Here is an 18,662-nt window from a genome sequence, read left to right on the forward strand (position 1 = left end):
CTTCAGGTCTACTAATATCAATTAATAATTTTAATTAATTAAAAAACACTTGAGAAACAGACTTAAAAACACTTTTTTCTTCTCTGATAGACAGAAGTAATAAGATATCGATCATAACAAACTAGCAAGTCAAATAATGATTAATTAAAAATTAATAGAAGATAAAGTTGAAAAAGAAGAGGATAAAGAAATCAGTGATGAAGGTGAAGACAAACATGAAACACATTGTTGACATCTATAAAACCATTTTAAAAAATAAAAAATATTATTTCTTTAACTGTTCTATATTTTGACTTTTTGTCAGAGCCAAATTAAAAAACACAAAAAAAAACAATTTACTAACTCCAAAATTGGTTTTGACTTGAAAATTTAAAAAACTAATGAAAAATATTATCTTTTAATTTTTAGCCATTTTTTTAGTTTTTCTATTTTTATATACTGTTTTAAACTTTACCTATTTGTTCTAAAGATATGTTTACTAAAAAAATAAATAAATAAAGTTTATAAAAGCTTGCCATTTAACCTAACTTTAAAAATAACTGTAGTTTTTACATTTATTTTTTGTCATCAACCTTTAGATCAGTAAAATCAATTTTTTTTCTCTAAAATGCAATCTGTCTGTTAATAAATCCCTTTGAAGACTAATCTGACAACAAAAGTTATTCTGTAAAATGTTAAGAAGATATAGGTTAAAAATTTGGGTTTATTTTTGAATTATTGAAAAAAAAAAATTTAAATGATTAAAAAATTATTACAAAATCTTGCTAAAAACTTACTTTTTGGTAAGATTTTTTACATCACTTGACCACGATGTTGCAGTAAGATGGGTACGACCTTCACTTTCACCTCTGACTGGATCTTGCATTACAGTTAATATAAGAATTACAGCTATAGCACCCATTACTGGGGTTACACGAAGTCCCCACTGCCATACACCAGTTGCATCACGCATCAATGAACCAATTATATATCCAAGACCGCTGTAATTACAATAAAAAAACAAAAATAAGAACACAATATTTTTAAAGGAATAAATTAATACCAAATTAAAATAACAATAATGATTAATTTAAAATAAAGATAAAACCTGCATTGCAGATAAGTATTTTATTTTTTTAATATGTAAATTACATGAATAAGTTTGTATTAAATTGTCTTGCTTATAATTGTGCATAGTTGTAATTTCATATAGTTAAGTTTGCAGATAATTACTGTCCATTAAATGTCAATAACTAATCAGATGTAGCTAAAACTGGAATGTTATTATTAAATGAGCTATAACATTACTTACTTTGAAAATGGAATGATAGGACTATTTTAGTTTTATGCAATAGGATGAATGGATATTAAAAGAGAGCCTAGATTTCTGAATTATTTAGAAATTTAATAATTTTAGATATTCTACAATAATTTGCATAACCTGATATTGAAGTTGATCATTACCAGTGAATATGGATGCATGATTGTCACTTTTCATACATTTCATACTGTTCAATTATATTTAACCCACAACCTCTTCAAATAGATACAGCATTAAAATATTTATATTATGTATGATTTGTTGTGATAAGGTGTTTAAAAAAGTTGAATATGTCATGTCTGAATGGCACATTTTTGATTTGTTGTGTATTTTTTTTTTTTAACCTCCGGGACCACTATTGCTTCAGAGGATGAGATGAATGATTTGTAGCATGTGTGAAAATGACATGCCTGACCGGGATTCAAACCTTCAAAATTTTCAGTCAGAAAAGAGCTACATAATTTATGTGAGAACATTTTATTTGGATCTGAGCATGATAATATTAGTATTTAAGAAGCAGAAAATTTGGCTTCAGTCTCCAATTTGGCAGACCCGTGAATAGGGTTTTTAGGTGATTCTACCTACAGGCAGAATCACCACTTCAATGAGTCCCAAGAAAGAACCAGCTTCGTACTGGTACAGAAGGTACCAGTATCAAACAGAATAGTATCAAAAATGAACTTTTTTTTTGAGAGGGAGCAAAAAACACTTTCAAGTTATCAGTGCCTGGGTCAAAATAATAACAAGAGGCTTCTTCTCGGATATTAAAATGCTACTAAAATAGGGCTAAAACTGTGATGAAAACTAAGATAATAATAAGAATAAAATTGAAATAATACAAGAAACATAAAAATTAGGAAACTACATGAAATGTGAATAACAAAATAATACCAAACTTTTGACGGGTTAAATCTTATTAAGTATATTAATTCTTTTTAAAAGTAACAATACTTGGTCTATTACATTCTTGTCATTTCCTAGGATGCACTGTACATCCCTCGGCAATTTAAATTTGCGATTTAAGGCCACACAGCATATGCAGTCCACAAGGATGTGGTGCACAGTCAAGCTGTAGTCACATCGGATGCACAGTGGTGCGCTCTTTGCTGACATCAGGTGTCCATGAGTAGATCTGATATGTCCTAATCGCAATTGACACAGGACCACTATGAGACAATGAGCAAATGATAATGACAAATGAGCTAGGGTGGCCACTGACATTCCCAAAGAATGAAAATTATAAACAAACAAACCTTTAGGAAGAATAATAATAATGATAAAATTTTTGGACTGTCAAAAATTTACACGATTTTGTAAAAGCTACAATATATATTTATAGGTTGATCAGCTTTTTATATTCTACTACTATCTTTAAGCTACCAATAAATTACCAAATTTATATGAGGAAGTCTTGATAAATGTATTTATAAATAAATTATACAATTAAAAATATAGAAAGATAATAAAAAACATTTAAATAAAAAGACAAAATTTTAGGTTACTGGGCATTTCAGACTGTTTTTGTCCTTAAGCATCTTATAAAATTTCAGGATCACTTTTCAATATGAAGGGTATTTTTATGGTGTTTGAAGAATAAAAATTCTGCTTCATGATTGATTTTTCTTTGGATTTACTATTTCAGGAGGCAAAAAACTCGAATTATCTAGAAGTTTTAGGAGTAAACAAAGTAGTACTTAATTAAGTTCAATGAGCACTAATTTCAGTGTCATTCCTGAACTGCCCAAATGTTAAAATCTTAATCTGTTAATTAATTTATTTTGAGGTTAACTGCTTCTCATCAGGCTGCAAGCCCTATTAGAGTTTTATTGTTGACCATGTCCAATCGTAGGATAACCTTCCCTGAAACAGTTCATTAATTGAATCTACAGAATTAAATAACATCAGTAACATGAGAATTCAAATTCAGTACTTAAAGTAATTACATATTTAATTAAATCCATAATTTATGTGAATAGACCACTAAGAACTTGGGAGTATTATTTATCTGCGTACTATAATAATTCTTCTGATGATAATCCCAAGATTTTGGCTAAAGATACCAATTCTCTTAGGTAGCATCTCCACATTACGCTAGAAAAATTTTTTCTCTACTAGAATTAGTTTTATTAAAATAGATAAATAAATATTACCTTCCGACTGGTATGGCGAAATAGAATAATGCAAGCATTTTGGATCTAACATCTTTAACGAATAAATCGCTAATAATAGTAGGAGCAATAGTAGAATAACTTGCTTCTCCCAGACCAACAACAGTACGAAAAAACAGGAACAAATGATAATTCTGTAAACAAAATGAAAGAAATTAAAAGATAGTTATCATATAAGGTCATAGTTATACAATGATTTTTCTAAACAAAAAAATATGGGCAATGGATTTAAAATCTAAATACACACACATCTACATACATAAAACAAAAAACTGAACATTATTAAAAAAAAGTAAGGGTTCAGATAAGTGTGGTTTAGTTTTGAATGTAAAGGAGACAAGAGACTTAAGGGAGATAGAGGTATATAGCAAACAAATAATGTCCATCCTAGACAGTGGCAGTATGAAACACCTTCACCAGATAATCCACATAGAAGGGAAGTATACAGACGTGTTAATCAGAAGGACACCTCTCCTGATGTAACCCTACTTACTTCACTGCGTCACGGAGAGGCAGAAAAAAAGTTTTGAATGTAAATAAAAAAGTATTATTTTATTTTATTTGAAGTACAATTTTCATGGTTATTTCAATACTATCTTTGTATTTTTTTTTAAAATATAAACCTGTATTTTATTAAGTAACTTTTTACTTATTGCAAAAATATAAATAAATCTTGAATTTTCAGTACTGTATAATATTATAAAGTCATAATTATCATAATTGTTAAAGACAGCAGAAAAACAATGATAAATAAAATCTATTAACTAAATATAATTATAAACACATTAAAAAAAAATAAAAAAACCTACTGGCTATATTCATTGGACTGAAAGTAATTTTTAAATCATTACATATTCTAAAGGATAAATGGAAAACTGCCTCATCAACCTTTTAGCTTTCTATAGAAACTGACAGCATCATTAATAATCCTAACAGTAAACTAGATTTTGTTTAAATCAGGAAATGAATATGTTAGCCCATTATATACCAGTATTAATTTATATTCATGCTAATAACGAAAAGAATATAATATACAACTAATTCTAATTAATCCATATTTTTAGAATACAAATAATAAAACTAAGATTAGAGAATTTATTATTTTTTTAATATTGATAAAACATTTCATAAACTTAATGTTTATTTTGTTCATTAGCAAAATGGTTTTAATTTGAGTTTAAAATGAAAGAATGCACTGATTACTACTACACTAGATTAAGTAATCTTGCCAAACCTAACTTTTTTAACTTCAATAATTCAAGAAGAAAGACCCTAGTAGCAGTTAATCTAAACACAATACTTACAATCTCACCAGAGTGAAAAAGTTGAAAAAAGATAAATTTTGGTGTCAAAAAGCCTGCTTTTTTTAATAACAGTAAAGTAGATTGCGTGGACTATAAGCAATAATTATGTGAACTTTTTTATACATATATATTAAACATACTGCTGTTGTGTTGCAAAATAATGATTAACAAAAACCATCAATGAATACAACATAACAATAAGCTAATATATTAACAATTTTTATAAAAACCTTTACAGATCCATGGATTTAACACCATTTATAAAAGATTATATATCCTGCAAAGTACAATATAGTCTTGAAAATAATACTTTTCTGAAAAATCTCATTTATTAGCACATAACCTATTATAATAGGTTCTGTATTCAAATTCCTCGATCAGGCTTGGCATATTACTTATTCTTTATTAATATGAAACTGCAACTGGGCTGTTTCTAAAGAAATTAAAGAAAGTAATTCTGGCATTTATAGATTATTTTCTATATTTTCCCATATTATGACCATATCCAAAGAATGTTGCTAGTGATCAGCAACATTAAATGTTTTTTTTCTGATCCTCTTAAATATTCTAAAAAAATTATTTAAAGGACCTTCTACATATAAAAATATTTGTTTTAAATCATTAAAATTAGTTAAATAAATGCCCCTACTGTTTAAATTTATCTTATGATGTAATTTTATTATGATTTAAATATTTTGTTAAATTATTAGGTTGGAAAGATAAAAAATAATTTTTAATATTATAGATATTAACTACTTTATTTATATTTTTATCAGTATAGTTAACAGTAATACATTTCCAAATTTATGGTTTTTCAAATGGAATTAATGAAGTATTTATTCCTTTTGTATTATTTTTTAATGTATTTTTTTTAAATTTATATTCTCTATAATATTATGTTGTCTGAACAGTAAAATTTGATCATGAAGAATTACTTAATTGTCATATCTATTTTATAACTAGCATAACTGTAATCAATTTTTAATTCAGATGATCATGACAACTAACAGTTTTTATGAAAATGGAAATTTGTAACATATGAAAAATGCTATGCTTGACTGGGATTCAAAACCAGGACCTCCGGGTGAAAGGCCGAGATGATACCATTCTGCCATGAAGTGGGAGAGGAAACATTAACATCTATTTTCTGTCCAACCATTACTCTTACTGCAGCTGCTCTTACCTGCAGCTTGTAAAGACTAAGAATGAGCTCCAAAATTACAGGCCATGGAAATCTGAACGCTCAGAGAGACCTTACCATAATATAAGAAACAGAATCAGGAACCAATCTGTTCAACTTATCAAACTAAAAATTGTTTTAATGTAGGAAGAAATAGTGTGGGAACCATTGAAACAGCCTGATAAATTTGCCAGAAAGTTAAAAAATTAAAAAAATACTAAGGAAATTTTTTAAGTCAAAAAAAAAATTGACTGAGAGAAGCTCACACATAGTGAGATGTCTTTACAATATTCAGAACATATTAAAAAGAAGAGAAAGAGTGTGGGGTAAACCAGGAGCTTAATGCAGAAGTAAAAGAACAAAATAATTAAGAAAGTTAGGCTTTTGATTATATTTAATAATTAACCCATTTAAGACAATTAATCAATGCAAAGGGAAAAAAATGCTCAAATTTAAATAAATATACAAATAATTATAATTATTTTTTACTTTTACTTTATACACTTTACTTTTACTTTCTTTTTTTTATATGAGGTACAGTAAGGGCTGTTTGATCGTTAAAAAAAATGAACTCGTGAGAAAAGGTTTTTACTTTTCACTTTTCCACATAATGCCGCTCAGTTCTAAGCACTTTTTCATAATGCTGCACCAGTTTCTTTAAACCCTCTGCATAAAAGTTTGCCCCTTGAGAATTGAACCAGCTAACAACGGCAGTTTTGAGTTCCTCATCACTTTCAAACCATTGTCCACCAAGTCACTTTTCAAATGCAAGAAGAGGAAGTAGTTGCTAGGTGCAAGGTCAGAACTATATGGAGGGTGGTCAAAAAGTTCCCAACGAAAATCTTGAATTTTCTTCTTGGTTAAGGTAGCAGTGTGAAGATGCACATTGTTGTGAAGGAGGATTATGCCGGACAACAGTTTCCCGCGTCGTCCATTTTGGATCACAAGTCTCAGTTTGGTGAGCATTTCGCAGTACACGTCAGCTGTAACTGTTGATCCACATTACATGAAATCAACTAAAATGAAAACCTTTTCGTTCCAAAAAACCAGTAGCCAACATTTTTCAACTCAAGTACAGAGACTACTTACAACTTTTTTGGTTTTGGGGAACTTGAATGGCGCCACTGCATTGACTGTTGTTTCGATTCTGTGTTGGTGTGGGATATCCACGTCTATCACCCGTAACAATGTGGGAAAACAAATCATTCCCATCTTGTCAATAGTGATCCAAAAACACTCATCCACTGCACATTCTTTGCTCTTTGTGTTGGTTGGTGAGCATTTTTGATACCCACCTTGCACACAAATTGTGATATCCGAGCTTTTCTGTGACAATCATGTAGATAGAGGTGCATCCAACATGTGAAAATTCATCAGCCAGAGCACTAATCGTCAATCACTGATCATATCACATTTTTCGGTTCACTTGTTCAACGATTTCATCAGTCTGAATATTGGGCCTGCCACTCCGCTCTATGTCATGCATATTTGTGTGGCCATTTTTAAAGTCTTACACCACTGTCTAACCTTTCCTTCAGTCATTATTGTAGGTCCATACACCAGGCACAATTACCGATGAGTTTTAGCAGCTGAGATCCTTTTGTACACAAAAATCGAATCACAGCACGCACTTCACAACTGGTGTGAGAAACGATTGTAATGAACATTGCGAACTGCAGTCACCAGCAGGCAAACGACTACAGAATCAAAACAACTATAGTGGCTTCAAAAATACCTGATAGATGGCCCTGCATGTGTGAAACTGTGTTCAGAGCTGCTAATATTTAAATATAAGCCAATGGTCCTTACTTTATGAATATGCCTTGTACATCAACACTAAATTTTGCTAAAATTTTAAATTTCAAATTGTACATCATGGTAGTAAATAAAAAATATATAAATAAAGAAATATTCAGAGTAGTAGTGTTATTTTTTATATAGACACTACAATTATTTTGTACAATGAGCAAGACAACATTAAAGGGCACAGAAAATAATACTCACAACAGCTGATAAAAACAAACTGTCTGAATACAATAATTTTATTTTATACAACTGAAATCACACCACAACCCTAGTGTGAATACTTCCACCATAGTAGAATCTTGTTAATGCAGAACTCATTCATTCAGAATTTCAGACCAGATCCAGTACAGATTTTCATCTGCTAGAGATCAGGATAGTTTATGCAGGTAGTTATATGAACATACATAGTTTATGAACATACATTACTGAATGATTTTACACTGACTAGCTTTTATTCCAGATAATACGCTACCATCTCTGAGCAGGCTAAACTTTCTTCAAAGAAAACCCTTCTCGTTCATTTCCAGAATTGGAATACATGTGGAATAATAGTAAAATATTACGCCAGATCCTTCTGACTTACATTTTAGATCCACTCAAAAAAATCTGATGTGGACACCACATGACTTCCTTGTATGCCTATTAAATTACATATACACATTTAAAAAAAAAAATGAAAAGTACATAAGATTTTATTTCATTAATAAATTCTGATATTTTTGCATTTTTTTTTTTAATTGTTACTGAATTATTATTTATTGTAAAACTTTTTTTACAATCAGAGGTTAACAACTATTAATAAATCAATATGTTTAAATTAAAAAAAAAAAAAAAAAAAACAGTTAAAAAAAGACAAGTCGAATTTGAACCGATATGCCTTCCCCTTGTAAGATCCAAATATTTCATTAATTAAAATTTTATTTGGCTATAACTCTGGAACCAATGAAAATAAGTACCACTTCTGATATAACGTTGAAAATCTCTCAATGAGGGCTTATTACTGCGGTTAAGAAAAAAGCCAAAATCCAATTTTTTTGGATTTTGGGCTTTTTTGAACACTTTTGGTCCAGTCAATTTTGCTATCAAAAAGGGAGGTGCACAACTAGATGTTACAACAGTGCTACATCCAAAATTTCAACATTCTACAGCTAACTGTTTTTTTGAGTTATGTACATACAGAGTGATTCAAAGAATCGGGAAATTTTTAAAGTTGTGTTGGTAGCTGTGGGCGATTGGTACCACTTGATAAGTGGCGCCAGCCTCTCTAACCTAACCTGCCATTTAGTTGTCATGGATCCTTGGAGTGGTGCGCAACGTGCATTTGCTATCATTTGCTATATTGTTTTACAAAAACAATGACAGTGTGGAGGGAGCGCGTAGCGAATTTCGCCGTCATTATAATCTGGGACGGCACGACCGTGTTCCATCAGCACATGCAATTAAAACATTGCATTTAAAACATGTAATTTTATTTCCTATATTTCACTGAAATCAAACTTATCCCATTCCTTTTAATAGAACTTCTCAAATTTGTGTTTAATTTTAATAGTCGTAATTTACATCAATTTTCTCTGATTTAAATTTTCTACAAAGTTAACTATAAATTTTTATTTGTTTATTGGTAAATTATTTTATTACAAAGTTAACTTTCCGACAAAGGTTTATCGTGTTTTACCCCATTTTTCTTAAAATCTAAGTGTGATAAAGGTCTGAGACTACTTTATTTCAATTTATTGGATCAGAAACCATAAGGAAGCACCAAATTTTCCCCTCGATTTATACCCCAAGAATTTTATTATCACTTTTACTACTACATTTTAATTAGATTTATTCAAAAATGTTAAAATCCTGTTAAGGTATACCATTCATTACATACAGTAAAAATTATATGTGTATATATATATATATATATATATATATATATATATATCCAACCACAAGATTCAGTTTAAATACAGAATTAAATCATCAAAAGAAAGGAAAAAACTAATAATGATTTCCAACTTACCTGGGCAAATGATCCAGCTAGAGTTGTTAAACTCCATATGAAAACTCCAAATGCCATAATGGCTCTTCTGCTATATCTGTCACCCAGGTATCCAAATATTGGCGCACATATCATGTAAGATAATATGAATGCAGTTTGAAGAAGACCAGCTTTATCATCTTTTATATTAAAATAACTTTTTAAATCAGTCAGTATACCTATAAACAAAACAAAAAATTAAGTTCATACAATTCATTCATTTAACATATACAATAAATAATAATATATTTTGAATAGTAAAAATTGGTTACAGTGAAATAAAGACTGGAGAAGATTCAAATTTTTGCTTCAATAATTAATTATAATTATGTAAATACATGCTGAGCAGTAAAAAATTTCCTCCTGTAAGAGAGACAATGAGTAATCATTTATGATACCAACAAATAACAATACTGCTGATTATACAAAATTATCAGCTTATTAAATTTATTAGACATAAATTATCATTTTTTGAGAATAAAATAGTGATGAACAGAAGCAAGGGACAAGGAGTCTACTGCTCAGTGCAAATAATCATACAGTAATGATGATTATGAAAAGATTATTTATTTTACTCTTTTAATTAAAAGTTTTTGAATAAAAAAGCACCCTACTTATTGGTTAACCACCTCAAAATGGCATTATTATTTGGATCCTAGCTCTTCCTTATTTTTCTATAAAATAAAATAACTGTTTTACACTGTAAAATTTTATTATTTAACAAATAATACATCATTTATCAACATGTCACTTATTATTAAGCACTAAGGTTCATGTAGCTTGTGACATTTATTCAGATCATATTAATAGGCCTTGATAAATGATACTGCACAGCATATGGGTGTATGGGGGTTCGTTGGACTTAAATGCATTCAGATGGATATGAATTATGATGTGTATGCATGTGACAGGATCGGTTTAGAGATCCTCCTAAAACACCTTTGTTACTGTTTAAGGGATCATATATTCAGTAACCCTTTTTATTAATTAGCTTTTATACCTTAATATGTATACCACTATTACACCTTTTGTGGTTATTTTTAGTGTTTAGACAGTGGTTTACAAGTTTAATTTTACTTAAAATTACACTACGTGAAGTAAAATAAAAATACCATTGTACTGTTGAAGTGGTGAGTTGCAAAATTTATTATCGATTTACTTTTTTTTAACGATATAAATACTGAATTTTTCTGACTTTAATCTTTATTGTATATATGGTCATGTTTTTAATGTGTGCTACATGTAAATTGAATTATAAGCTTTTATTACAATGTGTTTTTAATTAGCACTGTTTAACTAAATAAATGTTTCAACAGAAATATTTAACAGATGCATTGTTTTGTAAGTGTTTTAACTGTAACTATTAATTTTTACCACATAGTAGACACAAATAATTTGGACTGTTAAGCATTAAAAACTCAGCTTGAACTATAAACTTAATTAGATTTTCAAATACATGTAAAAAAAATCCTATTTTTGCTTATGTATTTTAATTGCATGTTTTTAATTTTTACTTCCTTGTATGAAGTAAAGGAAGTATTGTAATAGTGAAAAATTTCAGTTTTCATATTTCAATGGAAATATCCACTTTGACTAGTTTTGGCAAGACGTTTGTATGTAAGTACGTATATATATATGTATCTCACATAACACAAAAACGATTAGTCATAGGATGTTGAAATTTTGAATTTAGGACTGTTGTAACATCTAGTTGTGCACCTCCCTTTTTGATTGCAATCAATTGAACCAAAAGTGTCCAAAAAAGCCCAAAATCCAAAAACATTTGGAATTTGGACTCTTTCTTAACTGCAGTAATAAGCCCTCATTGGGAGCTTTTCAACAATAATGGCACTTATTTTCATTGGTTCCAGAGTTATAGCCAAATGAAATTTTAACTAACAAAATATTTGGATCTTAGAAGGGAAAGGCACATCTGTTTAAATCAGACTTCATCTCCTTTTTTTTTTAACTTTTTTTTAATTTAAATATGTTGATTTATTAATAGTTATTAACCTCTGATTGTAAAAAAAAAAAATTATGTAATAATTCAATCATAACAGCAAACAAAAAAGAAAATTGATGTTATTAATGAAATAAAATTTTATGTACTTTTATTGTACTTTTTTTTTTAAATATGTATACATGAAATTTAATAGACGTACAAGGAAGTCATGTGGTGCCCAAATCAGATTTTTGTATTTGTATGCCACTACTTAAAAAACCTATTTTTTTCTATATACTTTTTTCTGTATGTAAAATATAATTATGGTGCTAAAATGGAAAAAACCTTTTATTGTGATCAGGTGATCACACCTACTGTGATCACCAGGTGATCACCTTACTGGTGTTTTACTGTGAATAAAAAAACTTACAAAACTTTTAAAGAAAATGCAGACTTATGGTACAATTACCACTTTTATAATCTAAATTAGAAAATAAGGCATTTATTTATTATTTAGTTTTTTCTTATTTATTTATAAAATATGCATGGATCAACAAAAAAAAAACATTTCACAAGAAAGACAAAAGGTGAGAAGCTTATGTCATGAATGATAAGAAAATTATGTAGACTGCTATCAAGTATGAGCTAGCCAAATGTCTCTCTGGAAGACAGACGCTTTTTATTATTTTTATTCTTTTTTTATTTTTAGTTTATACACATATATTTATACAAAATTTAATTTTGCGAGTTTTGGATCAAGAATATTTTCAGTTCTATATATATATATATATATGTATATCTATATAAAAACTGGTTTTATTCTAAGTAGTGATTTCTAGTCCAGGAAGACATAATTAATAATAATTACACTGGTCAACATGATTTTTGTCTCACGAGTAACAATAGTTTAATGCAGTTTTTTATCCTATTTTCAAATATGTATTCAGAATTTCTTCATCACCCACACTTTTTTGTTATTTTAATTTTTTTAATATTTTAAAACTTCTTTCGTCCATTTGTTCATTGTCAAGTAAAAGCGCCAAGAGCATTGTAAATATAATGGAACCAAATGAGCCTTAAATCAGTCTTTAAATAACTTTTAGTATTTAATAAACCACTACACTAAAAGATGAATGATCTTAGACAAGACAGTAAACTACTCAGATGGGTATCCTCTTCTTTCTATAACCTTAAACCTGTTTCACAAAAAATGGTTCTTAGGAACTAATCCAACCCTGCAACATTCTCCAGGATGTGAGATCTTGACTATGGATTCATAGTATCCTTGGTGTTAGTGTAGAGGCTATCTGCAGACCAACTTTAAGATTCCAATTCTTGTTTGAAGAACAAGAATCAGGTTTATTTCTGGAAAATAAACCTGACGACTAAGTGCATTCAAGAGGGTGGGGGAATCTGTGCCTCTATGTTCCTTTCCAAAAGAAAAATTAGTTTTCTCAACTTGGTTTTTAGTCATATACTGGGTACATACAGATAAATTATGCAATAAATTTTTTTTTTTTTATTTCTATCTCCCTTCTCGATCTACCAAATTTTGGGTTTGTTAAATTTGTTACTTAAGATTTTTATTTAAGCTTCCTAAAAATACATAAATAATTTTTTTTATACATATTTAATTGACTTCTATTTATTTTATTATAGGATTATTACAATAACAAGAAATAAATACACAACAGACGTTATTTTATTTTAAGAGTGGGCTCATGTAAAAACCAATCCCCTGAGGTGAAACTTAAAACAGGCTGTTGAAAATGTACACAATCACATTTCACGCCAGTGTATGAAAAACATGGTTAGAACAAAGGGGGGATGATAGAGTAGCAGAATGGGTATTTCAATTATCAAGCGAATGAAACTAAGCGCAAGAGTGCCACCATGAAAAGCAAAACAGGATTATTATTTTAATATGTATATGTATACATAGGTTATATAAAATTACACACACACAAAACAATAGTATATAGAGCTGTAACTTAATTCTGTTCTCCAATTTCCTTCCTTTTCACTAACTGTATTATAACTGGTGTTGAATTCAACTCTCAGGCCTTCACTTTAATTTCACAAAATTTACCAAAAAAACCTTATTTTAGCAATCATTTACAGAATTTTATCCATCCATAACAATTTTATACAGAATCCACTGGGATTACTTTTATTATTTTAAAAATTGCCAAAAAAAATATTTATACAACTTATTTTATGTTGAAGCCTCTCTCTTCCAGCAATGGATCAATTTAATGATTTTTTCTTTTTCAGTTAAATTTTGTCTGATGGATTCGTCAGTTTTTCCTACATATTTTTTGAACAAAAAATTAAACTTATATATGGTGGTAGAATTTAGAGCTAGTGTGGACTGTAGTTTTTATGAGATGGTAGATGATGAAATGAAGCAACGCTATGTTCTTGAATCGTTATATTTAATTTCTTGTCACCCTTGACACTTTGAATTACAATAGTTACATTAAACTTAGAATGTATGACACTTTAGTCGTAATTGAACTTGAACATTATCAAGAAACTATGAGTAGAAACTATTAGTAGAAACTATTCTATTAGTAGAAACTAGTCCACTTGGACTGAAATGAAAACACAACCGCACTGCGCGGGATTCTGACGTAGAATGAACGTACGGATTAACTCGCCGGTGAGCGCTAGCACCCACTAGATCGCAGTGCACCGGATGGCTCGACGTGGAACGGAACATATGGAAAATTTGAAGAGGATATTTTTTCTTTTCTTTTTACTGTCATTATACAGGAATATTAGCAGCGAATAACTCATACTTTTCCATCAATCTGATATTCACAATACTTTCCTATTAAAGTTAGAAAACCCAAGTAAAAAAAGAATCATACATTCCTGTATTCTAGATGGTCTTTGTACACACTAAGTAGAAGTTTCTTTTCATAATTTCTCTGAATTTCATTTTTTTAACAAGATTTTGCTGTAACAAAGAGCTATATGTATCTTATAATGTTTTTTTTGCAGGATGAGCCATATTTTACGTAGAATGAAATAAAAAATGCAAATAAAAATAAAGTTTAAAAAAATAGACAATAAAAAACATTACTCTTTCAATTCTTTTATAAGTCGAAGTTACATGTCAAATTAAGTAACTTGTCGGTAGTTTATTTTTTATTTGGTACTAACTTAAGAATATCAAAATTTATAGAAAGACTGAAAAAATATTATTTTACAAAAATTTGTTGGCGTTTTTTGAACTGGTTGCAGAACACTATAATACATACACATGTTCATTAATTAGCATGAACGTAATGGCTGTACATGTCCTGAGAAAAATAAAAAAAAGTCGCACTGAATATGATGTAGTCCTTTCCAAAAATAACAATATTTTCACGTTAAGCGCTTACTAAAGACGAAGGGAAGTTAAGTGTTTTCCGGTTACCTTTTTTACTGAACTACATATATGGTTGTATATGAACATTCTATACCCACTGAAATACATGTGATATATACAGTCTTTCAAGTGAACTACGATCTTTTCACTACAGTACTGAAAGTAAGGAGGACATTACTACTTTCAGAGAAACCAATTCTGACTCGTACCACTTATATCTCAAATGTTTTATATCCATTGAAGCTTGACCGGGATAGATAATGTGAAACAATGCATAATATGCAATGCTTCATCTCAGCAGAATTGTTGCTGTCACAGAATTACCTATCAGTAACTTTCTACATTTCCAAAAGAAATTGGTGTAGTTATTATGTTGTCTTAAAAATTAATGAAAAATTTTTGCTGATTAACAAGCCAAAAGGCATTAAATTAAATCGGGGATGAAAACGAAAAAAGTAACAGAAGACGATATCTACATAAAACGGGTTAGCCATTCAAACTGGAAATTAAAAATATCAGTCATATACGGTAAAATTCAGATATTTATATGAATATTAGGAATGGAGTGTTGAACAGGAGAAGCGCGTGCGTTACCGATAATATATTATACAAAAATGGCGATAGTTTAACAATCGTTCATAACGGTTTATTCGCCGCTATTACGGTAGTAATGGAAATGATGCGGAGATGTCAGCACACGGGATTAAAATCTAAGTGCGGAATTTTTAAAGGAAATCGGTTCAACACTAAGCTAGAAGCCGCCTGATAACTAACGGTATGTGCGTACACTTGACAACACAGAAAGGCCTTACGAGGTGCAGTGTTACGAAGACCCAAACGATCTGCCTGACCCGTCTTTCGGCTTAATCGGCTTGTCGAACTCCAGTAATCAAAGGATTCTCTACAAGGAATTAGCCGTGTGTCCATATAAAATTCAAATAGTCAAGCATTAAATGACGCATGATAGTCGTATGAATTTTTGCCATCAAATTTTTATCCTTATAAAGAGTGACGAAAACTGTATTCATAATACGCAAACGATTAATGAATCGCAATCTACGTATGCGAATACGTAAATAAACATAACTTACAAGCGTTTACAACAAATAATATAATGAGATGCGTCATGAATGATAGGAATGCTTTTACCATCATATGCTCCAATTTACCATCGTATTACCCAAACGATTGAACAATTTTTATCTTCTCAAATAATGGAGAAATCTTAAATCAATCCGGATATGTAAATTCAACAAGATGGGGTAACCCAACGCGTAACTAGAATATCAAAAAAATGTTGTCAAAACTATGTTCCGTTCCACGTCGAGCCGTCCGGTGCTGCGATCTAGTGGGTGCAAGCACTCACCAGAAAGTTAAGAAGTTAAGTCGTACTAGCATTCTACGTTAGAATCCCGCGTAGTGCCGTCGCATTTTTCACTTCTGTCTGGATGGACAATCAATGTTACTAGCTTTCGGCGCTCGAATCTAAGTTTGAGAAACTAGTATAATCGAAGCCAGTATACCGTATTCCTCAATATACGAAACTTGTAATAACGACAGCTAAAGGACGGTTATTTATTCTAATAACATTACCGAATACGATCATCGTAATCTTTTAAAGGGTTAGGAGTATAGTTATGGTGACAAGGGGGCGGTAAATTAAAAAGAGAGCACACATCTAACGACAAGCACACGTCTAAACCAAATCGTTTAATGAAAAAAACCCCTACTAATGGTAAACCTAAAATTAGGCGTTTTTCGTTACTGAACATTTTTGTTTTACTTTAAACATCATATAAAAACTACGGGCGATACAGTTCTGGAATATGTTATATTCGATTTTTCAAATTAAAAAAGATAAGAAAGCATCAATTTTAGCCATTATATAACGCCTTAATAAAATACAGTATGACCTCAATTCACCCGGGGAACTGAAACCCACGTCAAATATATTTCTCTAGCCGTAACTCAATAACATTACATTTTACATACATACATTTCCCGACATATGTTTACATGAACTTTTTTCCTTACTTCAAGCTCTAGAATCAGTTCCCAAGTGATTTCTATTTCCTCTTGAATCACTCTGTACGTGTATGTGTGTGTGTGTGTGTGTATATATATATTTTTTTAAATTTATTTACGAGATGGAAAATCAACATATAAATAAACATAGTTTATTTTTTCTAAGCAATTTGATTTGAAGTAATTAATTAATAAAGGCGTCTTTTCTGCAGTTATTCTTTCACTACCAATAATACATGTCTAACACAATGAAATATATGAATATAAAAACACTAAGTACCCAGGATAGCCGATCAGCAGGTAGGCCTACCCGCATAAATATTCTGCTACTAAATTATACAGCGATTAAATAACAAAACATTCCCCAACGAAAACCATCTAAATCAAATCTAAACCCAAACAAACATTACTTGTAGTATAAACAATTAATTATAAACTCTCTCTCTCTGTGCGCGCGCGTGTGTAATAAAAAGATAACTAATCCAAATCATTTAATGAAAAAACCCCCTACAAGAAACTAACAATATAACTAATATATCGCCATATATATGAAAGAGGCAAAACCAATTTCTTATTATAATAGTAATATATGTTATGTGCTACTCTTAATAGTAATAATAATAACAACCAACACAATCTAACTCGTAAAATTAATGTGATAAATTATACACGATTCTTCCATACACACGTAACTCTGTCTGTCACTTGAACAAAAACTTCTTTCGAACGTAACCCCTTATTATTTTTAACTTTATATGCACAAGCACACGTCTAAGTAAAAAAAAGGGAAAATGATAAAGCATAAAAGAAACAAAAAAGGGATGCAAGGAGAAAAAATTTAATCGTAAATTATTTTGATTTATACAACTCCCTCAACTATAAAGGACGACACTGCTGTTAAAGTATTTCGTATTCCTTAATATAAGAAACTTGTAATAACACGACGGCTGAAGGATGGTTATTTATTCTAATAATAGCCGTTACCATTAACCGTTTAAAATACATATACATATAATAATAGTTATTCAAAACAGGCGAGTGACGAGCAATAACCAGCAAGAACCGAATACGTTCATCGTAATCTTTTAAAGGGTCTAGGAGTATAGTTACTCCTAGAGAAGGTAGAAGGGAGGGGGCGGTAAATGAAAAAAGAGATGATAAAAAAGGAAGGTTAGACGAAGAAGAGTAAGCTCGACTCATTCCCGCTAACTCATATAAGCAATGCATCCACTTCTAAAACTACAACGGGGACGCATAAGAGTAGTTTATGACAGAGTTGGGGAGAACACTTAATAGGTGAACGGTTGAATAAGGGTGGTTTTAAATTACAGTATTAATTATAATATACTGTGCGTAAAATTAAGTGGTGGTGCTAGTAACGGCATCGTATACAATATAAAACGGACGGATGGTTCTAAAGCCGGCTAAAAAAAGAATAAACGTTTAAGAAAAGAACTGAAACGATACAGGCTAACTATTAATAAAAACAAAAAAAAATGTAAATCGTACTAAAAAAAAAGAAGAAAATAATGCTC

General features: G+C 29.9%; 1 protein-coding gene across 2 annotated transcripts in view; it reads right to left on the reverse strand.

Annotated features, from left to right (window-relative positions):
• spin (lysolipid transporter protein spinster) overlaps positions 1-18,662 on the reverse strand; it is a 273,536-nt gene that overhangs the window by 47,648 nt on the left and 207,226 nt on the right. For both annotated transcript variants that reach the window (XM_075365058.1, XM_075365059.1), the window contains exons 2-4: positions 9,767-9,963; positions 3,451-3,602; positions 777-980 (exon numbers count right to left, since the gene is read on the reverse strand). In XM_075365058.1, the coding sequence (XP_075221173.1) occupies positions 777-980; positions 3,451-3,602; positions 9,767-9,963 (553 nt within the window). The remainder of the gene's footprint in view (positions 1-776; positions 981-3,450; positions 3,603-9,766; positions 9,964-18,662) is intronic.

Source organism: Lycorma delicatula, chromosome 4, assembly GCF_047948215.1.
Source record: "Lycorma delicatula isolate Av1 chromosome 4, ASM4794821v1, whole genome shotgun sequence".
Lineage (NCBI taxonomy): Eukaryota > Metazoa > Arthropoda > Insecta > Hemiptera > Fulgoridae > Lycorma > Lycorma delicatula.